The following is a 10,324-nucleotide window of genomic DNA, read 5'->3' as shown; positions in this document are numbered from 1 at the left end:
GATATGGTGATTTCTGTTTACGTGGCCGCTTTAAGAGTTCTAGACATGATGCGTCTCTGAGAGATTAGTGCGAATGTGATGGAATTGCTTATAGGAGTATATTTGGAGAGAGCTTTATTCATACTTGTGTGGAAATGGTTGATAGTATGATTTTTTTTTTCAAGTATAATCTAAGTTGTATATTGTATCTGCTTGGCGCTGATGTTTGATTTCATAAATTTCGAGGACGAAATTTATTTTAAGGGGGGAGGATGTGATACCCCGTTTTTACGTGTATTTTCACTGAAGGGTTGTTTTTAATTTGAATAATATATTGGTTTATTTATTTTAAATTAATGTGTTTTAATTGGTTTTAATTTATTTGATGTGTTTAATTTATTTTAGTCGTTTTACGGTTTTTAATATCGTTTTCGGCGGATCGGTTTTTGGTCTCCGGAGTGAGGATTGGACCTCATTTCTTTTCTTTCCTCTTTTTCTTTTTCCCTTTTTCCTTTTCTTTTTCCTTCTTTTTCTTTCTTTTCTTCTTCTTTCTTCTCCTTTCTCTCCCACGTACGCCCAGCTGCCCCTTTTTCTCATTCCCGTCGCCGCCACTTTGACCGGCCAGTTCTCCGCCGTCCGGCCACCGTTTGGTGCGCCGTCACCACCATTCTCTTCCCTTTCCACCAGAGATCATCCCCACCAACTTTCAGAGCCATCAGACCAGCCGTTAGCTTTCGAGAGCCGCCGGAAGTCGCTGCACCTGCTCTGTTTTTGCCCCTGTCGCCAGTTGCTTTCGCAGCCCAGAACCGCCGCTCGCCGGCGGCGTGACCGACACCATCCACCCAGTTTTCTTCCCCTCTCACTGGTGAACATCCCCACCAAGTTTCACCTCCATCCGAGCCACCGTTAGTCGCCACGAGCTCCTCCAAGCCATACGGTTTTTCACCGTTTCCGGCGCCGTCGCACCACCTCCGGCCACCATCTTTTCACAGCTTCTTCCCCTACCTCTTGCCGACCTAAACCACCCATTGCCGGCCTCGATCCGTTGCCGGAGCAGCTCCCACGAGCTCAACTCCGTTCAGCCCTTTTTTGGCCTTCGACCGCCATTTCCACCACCACCCACGGCCAAAACTCATTTCCCTTAGCTTCATAAATATCTCAAGGCCATTCCCTATCAATCCCGAGCCTTGGTTTGTCCCCGTTCGAAAATGGGTAATTTATTACCCACGACAACAGTGTAAATTACACTGTTACGTTGCTTTTTCTTCGCCGTTTGCAACGCCGGGTGTTTTCTAAAATTACCGTACAGCGCTGTAAGTATTTTCCAAACCCTATTTTCAGATTTAAAAATATATTGCTCATTCAATTATTTTATTTGTTGGTTGGCTGATTCCGGACTGAGTCCGAGGAGTTCGGGGGTCGGATGGATGGAGGACGGAGTTGCTTGATTTATTGTTTTATGGTTGGTTGTTTGTTTTGGAGCATTGATAATTGCATTTGCATGGCGCATGCTTGTGTATTTATTTTATTTGAGAAACCCTGTTTTGCTGACGTGAATGGATTTTCGGGTGCGTGTGTTCACGAGCCCAAGCTGGGATGAGTTATTATCTCGGTGGAGCTCCTCTGGTCACTCGGGAGTGGATAATACTGAGTGACGTCCCCTGAGTTATCGCTGGGCGACGACGGGAGCGGGGCTAGAGGATGGCCCGGCCAGGTACGCGCGGGGCGCGAGTCTGGGCATCGCTCTACTCACCGACTCCGTGGCCCTTTGCTGGCGAGGGCTAGAGGATGGCCTGGCCAGGTACGCGCGGGGCGCGAGTCTGGGCATCGCTCGTTTAGGTGTCACATGCGTAGTCGTTACCTGCGGTGTGGCACAGAGCCAGGGTGTGCGGATGATCCCTAGGGGAGATCATGGTGCATGCATAACCGATTTGTTTTTATGGTTTTCGGATGCAGGCCATTTTCTGGGAAAATGGCGAGTTTTGGTTTTAAGGCTTTTGAGCCATTTTCTGGGAAAATGGTGGTTTGGGCCATTATCTGGGATAATGGCGAGGCGTGGTTTTTAAGAATATGTTTTTATTGGGCCAAATGGGTTTTTGGCGTGCGTGGAAAAAATGTGGTTTTGCGGGGCATGTGCATTGGTTTTTCTTGCATCCATGTTGTTTGAGTTCTATGTGTTTTTATCTGGTGGTGTTTGGGTTTTACTTACCTGCGGTGCCATTTTTGGTTCCGTAGCTGTTGGTGCAGAGTTGGATGACGAAGAGGAGGAAGCTGAGCCCAAGGATGCGGCTCCGCCGGGTTGCTGATGCTATGCTTTATATTTGGTTTAAAACTGTATTTGTGTTTTGTAATATTTTATTTATGTATGTTTAAACAGCTTGTATTATGTTGAGAAAAAATTCTGGTACTTAGTTATGACTTTCGTTATTCGCTGCGTGTTCTTTCGTGCACATTTGTTGCTTTTGCACACACTTGGCACCCGTCGATAGGATGGTCATCCGGGTTGTCACCATCCAGACGTCTCGATTTCCCCGTGTTCGGACGTGGGGATTTGGGGGCGTCACATTTATTATCAGAATAATAAGCGTCATATAAAATATGATCACTACTCCAAGATAAATCTATAAAGAGTTGAGAATGTTGTAATTTTAAGAATTAGAAAAGAAAGAGATAAAAAATCTCAAGAGGCTTGGTTTCGTATGAGTGAGAAGTACTTAGAGCTCCTGATCTATTTATAAAATTTCAATGAGATTGTTTAGCTATCACAAAAAATGTGAGTGCCTAGACAAAAGAAAATTTGGCATAAGAAAAAGTGAAAATGAAATTATAAATATGATTGTTTGATATAAGAAATGTTAATAAAAGAAGATTATTGGATGAAAAATATAGAAATTCGATTGGTATATTAAGGCATGTCTATAAAGTTTTAGATGAGTGTAATTAATGAATTTTAGATATTACAGTTAAATGATCATTGAAAACAGAAGTAAAAAAATAATTTAATTAGAATAAACAAAATAATCATTATGTTTTTAAATATAAAACCATAGAAAAAGTACACGTTATAAATTATGAAACTTAACATAAAATATATTTTATTTCATTAAAAATTATCGTATGATTGGTAAAACGACAAAATATGATAAAAATTAATTAAATAAAAAATTTAAAATTATTTATATTTTATTATTATATAGAGTTTAGATGGATAATCTGATGTGATATTAGGTTATGAGTGAGATAGATAAAAAGTAAAATATATAATATTAGACAAAGAGTAATGCAATATATAATATTAGACAGAGAAATGCTACTATGTCCCATAATTTATACCACTTACTTTATCCATTTAACGTGATACCACAATGCCATGTGGCTTGTTAAAAAAATTTAGAAAATGTATATTGAGAACATAATAGCACTTAAAACACAAAAAATGACGAAGTAAATTCCATCAATCCTTTTTATGTTTATGTTTTTATCAAAGTTTTAAAATCCGTTTTGGAGACCATTCCGGTCGAGGCACTGGAACGGAATATTTCGGTCCCGGTACATTTCGGTGTACCGTTTCGGGATTAATTATATATTATATATAAATATTTATATGTATACATAAACTAACAATTAATAAAATAAATACATATATATGTAAGTGTGTGATATGTATATGTGTATATATATAGAAGAATTAAAGATTTATAAAATGAATATATATTGAAAAAAATCATAAACTTGAGTTAAGACACAAAAATAAAGGAAAAAAATTAAAGAATAGACAGATTATTAAAAGTAACAATACTTCTAGTGCACGGAAAGAGGTATTTGAAGTCTAAAAGTACAATTTTATTCATTATTTTTCAACTTATTTACAAGAGAGTTTTTTTTTTTTGGGACCGGAATTACTATTCCGGCCGGAATACTGGAATTCCGGCCGGAATTTGACCCGGAACGGAATAGACACCTATCCGGTTTCGGTCACTGTTCCGGCACGAAAAATTCCGGCCATTCCGGCCGAAACGGAACGGTTTTTAAAACCTTGGTTTTTATAGATTTTAAAAACTATTTAGCACCATACTTGATGTCAAAATAAAATGAGTGGTATAAATTAAAAAGCATAATAGTATATCTCTTAGACAAATTTTAGCTAACAAGGTGATTAAGGCTCCGTTTGGTAAAAACAAATGGTCTCAACCTAACTCATTTTATCTCAACATCCAAGCACCATTCAAACATAAATACTTTTCAATTGCAAATTTTTAAATTTTCAACTTGTTATCTAATCATCATCTAATCGTTATAATTTTCCTAAACTTCTAAACAAAACACAAAATACAATTTAACTTTTTCAAATCGTAAAATAAAAATAATATTAAAAAAATAATATTTTAACAATATTTTAATTTATAATATTTTTATTCAACTTTTTTTTCTTTTATTTATTAAAATCTTACAAAACATCTTAACTTAAACTTTTATATTAATATTCACAAATTATCTCAGACTCATTATTATTTATAAATTATCTCACTATTATTTTTAAAATTTTCATTTCATTTATTTAAATGAGGCTTCATGTTCTAAGGTGAGATTTGGATTGGAAATTTTGATAAGATAATTTGAAATGAAAGTTATATAAAATATTTTTTAATAATATTATTATTATTTTAAGATTTAAAAATATTGAATTATTTATTATATTTTATATAAAAATTAAAAAAAATTTTAATAATTAGATAAAATAAGATAATATAAAACATAATAGAAATTATCTCGATCCCAAATTCTGTCTATCTAAGAAAAATAAAAATAAAAAACAAAAAATCTGACTATCTGAGATTCCAAATGTTGGGCCGCGTCTCGTAGAAAATTAGAAATAGACGTGCGCCACAAGGTTCTGGTATTTATATATAAATATATATATATATATATTTTGTATTAATATATTACACTACTTCTTATCCTTTGTTGCAAAGCCCCGAAAACCACAGCGCGAGCAAACACCGACTACAGGGGAGAAAGAGAGACAAAAGCAGAAGCGCAAAGAGCATGGCAGGAATCGGACCGATCTCGCAGGACTGGGAGCCGGTGGTGATCCGCAAGAAGGCCCCCAACGCCGCCGCCAAGAAGGACGAGAAAGCTGTCAACGCAGCTCGCCGCGCCGGCGCCGAGATTGAAACCATTAAGAAATGTCCGTATTTTCCTTATAATCCCTGCACTCAAATCAATCTTTCTGTATGAGAACAAATTTCTACAAGTTGAAATTTGGCTTTTTATGTCATTTTCTTCTGAAGATAAACTTTATCGTATTTGTGATAGTTAGGGTATTGATAATATTGATTCATATTCATTACATTTTTGTTAATGAAATTAGGATTTCTTTTAAACATCATTAAAGACATATAAATCTGTTATTACAGCATGTGCTTTTTTTTTTAATTAATTTAATTTTTTCTTCACCCTTATTTTGATATTTAGTTTATTTTAGCGTTAAGATGATAAAATGATGCATGCTTGAAACAAATATAATCCGAGTGTTGTGGGATTTATTAATATAAAGTGAGGCTGTTTCTCCTGTCTCATGAAGAGCTTTAGTTTTCTGGTACTGGCATCTGTCTACGTGCGCGCCCGCTTGCAGCTTGATAAATGTCTCTTCTCCTCTTGAGTTGCAATCAATCCACCGAAGTGGTATACTGGTATCTGTCGTATTATCTTGTCGTAACTCTATTTGTGTGGTATAACTTGTGTCTTATGTCAATAGGTTTATTATAGTGTTAAATGATTCGTAAAATTATATTATTGCTCTACTAAGTTCTGTATTGTTTATTATTGTCGTCCTCCTTTCTTCTATTTAGCTGTAGGGTTCTCTGTTGGTGTATTTATGAAAGTGTGGTGGGTAATTGGTGCTCTAAGCTCTTTTTATCTTATGTCTCGAGCAAATCGTGGATAGATTTTTGAATGCTCCATTGTAATAGTTATTTTAATATTTCCAGCTACTGCCGGAACAAATAAAGCTGCCTCTAGCGGCACTTCTCTAAACACAAGGAAGCTGGATGATGAAACTGAGAACCTTGCTCGTAAGTAGATTTTTCCTACAACAGCTACTTTTCTGAGTCTCTTCATACTTCATATTATTCATGCAATTACCACTGAATCTCCCTTTGGCTCTACTATAGACATTGAATCTCAAGTTGTTGATATGATAGGCATTATATCTTTATTTGTTTTTTCTAAAAAGTATTATATCTTTCAAATTGTGAATTTGTAAGAATTATTTCCTGGGAAATCTTTGTGTTTTAAGTTTTAATATGAGTTTGTGAATTGCTTAGCTTAATTTTCCTATCATACATATAGGGGGTTTATATATATATATATATATATTTTTACTGTTAAGTCTTGTTTCTACTTAGATTTGGGTTGTTTCTACTGTTAAGTCGAATGCAGATTGATAGGTTGGAAGAGATAGTATTTGTCGAAAGGCAATAGGACTGTAGTACCACATTAATTAAGATCACTGTGGCAAACCAGATTGAGAAGCTTCGACGTGACTTCCCTTGGAGCTGGTCAGGTGATGAGTTCAAGTTTCACCTATTCAAGTTGAGTAGGGTATGCTCTCCAATCTTTGCTAGTGGGTTGGGGATTAGAAATTTGATGGTATTCAATCACTCTTCTTTGGAAATGGTTATGGCGGTGTAACTATGAGATGGAGGCTTTGTGGAAGTTTGTGATTGATTCCAAATATGGTGGTATGTGGGGGGGGGGGGGGGGGGGGGGGCGGAGCACTATGGAGGTACAAGGGGTTTTTGGGTTGCAGTCTGGAAGTATATCAAAAGAGTTTGGGGGATTCTTTCTTGACACACTAGAATCATGATGGGAGATGGATCTAGAATCAAATTTTGGCATGATATTTGGTACAGACATAGAGTCCTTAAGGACACATTCTCTACAGTTTTTAGGATTACGTTAGGGGTGAAAAAAAACCGGTGAATCGGACCGGACCAGACCAATTCAATAGGTTAGGTTCGGTACCGGGTTTGGTTCAGTCCGGTACTGGTTTCATTTTTTTAAAAACCGGTCAAAATCGGTCTGATTCCAGTTTTCTTTTTTCTAACACTGAACCAGACCGAACTGGTTCATATATATATATTTTAATTTTTTATATTGTATCAAATATGTTTATATTATCTTTATCTTATATATAAGATATATAATTATATATAAAATAATTTTGTAATATATGATAAATTACTAATTAATATGATATTAAATTTTAAAATCATATATCACTATAGTCTATTGTATTAATAGTTATACTAATACTATATCACTATATATTATAATATACTATAATATATCACTATAGTCTATAATACAATTATAATATATATTATCATTATATTATTATATACTAAAATATACTTTATTATATATACTATATAATATACCAGAAAAAGGGGACTGATAAAATCGGAAGTATTTGTTTAGGGGTGTAACTGGTGTTGTACGGTTCAAATCTCAAAACCGGTATATACTAGTTTGGTTCTAAAATATGTCCAAAACTAGACCGAACTGGACTCGTTACACCCGTAGATTGCGTGAATAGGAGGTATCAATGGTGGACCTCATGGAGATGTTGGGTGGCTCAATTCAATGGAATGCGAACTTTATCCATGTGGCCTATGATTGGGAAATAGGCAACTTTTCTGTTTTGGAGAAAATACTCTAGCCACAAATGGATTACACAAAAGCAATCACACAAATTGACATGACTTGATGTAGTTTGTCAGATTTTAAAGTTATTTTTATTATAAAGTAGATTTAACATATCACATGAAATCACGTCAGTTTGTAGGATTATTTTGTGTAATTCCTTTGTGGATGTTGCATTATTCTTCTGTTTTTCAGCCTCTTCTACACCATGAGGTTGAGGACCTAAGAAGCTGATAAGATTTGGTGGGTACCTGCCTGAAAATATACATTTTTTATTGTTCCTACTATAAGATTGTTACAAACCTGCATACCAATCATTTTCCTTGGAAAAGCATTTGGAGAAATAAGGCGCTTCTAAAGGTGGTATTTTTTGCTTGGAAAGCTTCTTTGTAACAGATTTAAACATGGACAACTTATGGGAACATTGGTGATTGTTGTAGACTAGTGTTGTACGTGCAGAAAGAATGGCGAGATTGTGGATCATCAGCTACTCCATTGTGAGGTTGCTAGGTTGTTATCGGATGATGTCTTTAGAAGTTTGGAGCTAGCTTGGGTTATGCCTACTACTGTGGTCAACCTCCTGGCCAAGTGGACAAATATGGCGGTATTCCACAAATCACAGCTCTTTGGAAGATGGTTTCTATTTGTATTTTATGGTGCATATGGAAGGAGTGAATTGATCGGAATTTTGAAGAGAGAGAGATAGCACTCACTGGAGGAGTTTAGATTGTTCTTTGTTAATACTTTATTCCTATGGGCTAAAGTCATCGATTTTAGTGGCCTAGATTTTCATATTTTACTGTATCTACTTCTTCCTCTTAATTAGGTGTTACATTTTGTATACTTCTTGTGGGCTATGTTCATTATTATTAATATAATCTTTTACTTATAAAAAAAACATTCATATGTATAGACAACTAGTGATTTTAATTCTAATTGGAATTTGAACTCCAGCTTACGTCTACTAAACCAAAATAAATATATACTAAAATCATAATAAGAAGGGAAAAAATCTGAATAACTGGGTTGTCTGGAATTAGATTGATTGATTGTTGTCTGGTTTCACGGAGACATGGTGGAGGTTTTGTGCAGGCTCTGCTCCCCCTCTCTCCCTAACGGACCCTTGCATTCTGCTTGACCTGTTGTGGCGTTTTGTTTTTTCTAAGTAAATGCATGGGATGGAATCTTTACAGAATTATTTTTCCCATTTTCAGTAGTCTGCTCATCTATATTTTTATAGGATCTAATGTTTATATCTCATCTGAAATGAGTGTAGATGACCGGGTACCAACTGAACTAAAGAAAGCTATTATGCAAGCCCGAATGGAAAAGAAGCTTACACAGTCTCAGCTTGCTCAAGTAACTCTCTCTCTCTCTCTCTCTCTCTCTCTCTCTCTCTCTCTCTCTCTCTCTCTCATATTTCGACCTGTTAAATGAAAATCATCTCTTGTTTGTAGATGATTAATGAGAAGCCTCAAGTCATCCAGGAGTATGAATCTGGTAAAGCTATTCCTAATCAACAGATCATTACCAAGCTGGAGAGGGCTCTAGGAGCTAAACTGCGTGGAAAGAAATAAAAAAGCTGCCTTGGAAATAAAAGAAGGAATCTTGTTGGCCCCTCTTATGTTCAGATGATGTTGCATCGTCCATGGTCAAAGTATGGTTCGTTGTCCTGGAACTACTTTTGTGTCTTTCTTTGTGTCAAAGTAAAATATTACTCTTTGGAATTGATGACTCGTGTGTGTAACGAGTTGAACCGAGTTTAATGAAGATCTGTGTGTTCCAATCCAAGTACGAGCGCTTAGTACTGTTCATCATGGTTGTAGTCTGGGAATCCAGGTTTCAAATTTGAAATCTGAAGGAAATCGGTTTTAAAAATCCAAAATCCGGATTTCAGGGTTGTACCTTTTTTTTGGGTTAGGTTACGTTTGTGAAGAGAAATCTATGAAAATATTGTTAAAATTTGTTTTAAAACTAATATCATCAAGCCATTTTATCTTGATTTCTGTAAGAAAAAATTGCAATAAACCTTATAAATTTTTTTTTTAAAAAAAGGCAAAACTTAAATATATTGTCAGTGTATTACAGCATCTTGTTTAGAACTCTAATAAAAATATATCTACTAACACTTTCAGCCAAAAAAACTTTTCAATGGAATTACCACTTTTATGAAACCCAGAAAATTGTCTCTCTAAAAGGTTTCTACACATTTAACCAACTTTTTTATTAAAAATAAAAAAAAAATCCTTACCTTCAAAATACCCCAATTTGCCTGATACCAGGCCCCATCGCCTTTATCGATTAAGACACAAACACTTGGATGAAAAGATTCACAACTTGCAAAGTATATATACATATATATATATATATATATATATATGCACAATAGATGGGCGGAAATGGAATGGGAAAGAAATCAGGGTAGGCATCAAAACATTCAAACAAGGAAGAGGTTTTGGGTTTTAAACCTGGTACATGGACTAGGTGTACCTAGATTTTTTAAAGCGGTACCAACCTGAGTTTGTTCAAGGCCAAAACTTGTAAGCAGAATCCAGTTATCCGAATTTCGGATTGAGCTAGAAAAAGAGGGAGAAAAAAAAAAAAATCAGACTTGGATGAATAGGCCTATGAGCACTCA

General features: G+C 35.5%; 1 protein-coding gene across 1 annotated transcript; it reads left to right on the top strand.

Annotated features, from left to right (window-relative positions):
- The first annotated feature begins 4,927 nt into the window (after positions 1-4,927).
- LOC122304173 (multiprotein-bridging factor 1b) lies at positions 4,928-9,477 on the top strand. The gene is made up of 4 exons (XM_043116267.1): positions 4,928-5,167; positions 5,970-6,053; positions 8,963-9,045; positions 9,144-9,477. Exons 1-4 carry the CDS (start codon positions 5,026-5,028, stop codon positions 9,261-9,263), a joined length of 429 nt encoding a protein of 142 aa, XP_042972201.1. The 5' UTR covers positions 4,928-5,025; the 3' UTR covers positions 9,264-9,477.
- The last annotated feature ends 847 nt before the right edge of the window (positions 9,478-10,324 follow it).

Source organism: Carya illinoinensis, chromosome 3, assembly GCF_018687715.1.
Source record: "Carya illinoinensis cultivar Pawnee chromosome 3, C.illinoinensisPawnee_v1, whole genome shotgun sequence".
NCBI classification, from domain to species: domain Eukaryota; kingdom Viridiplantae; phylum Streptophyta; class Magnoliopsida; order Fagales; family Juglandaceae; genus Carya; species Carya illinoinensis.
This window is presented reverse-complemented; position numbering and strand designations above follow the sequence as displayed.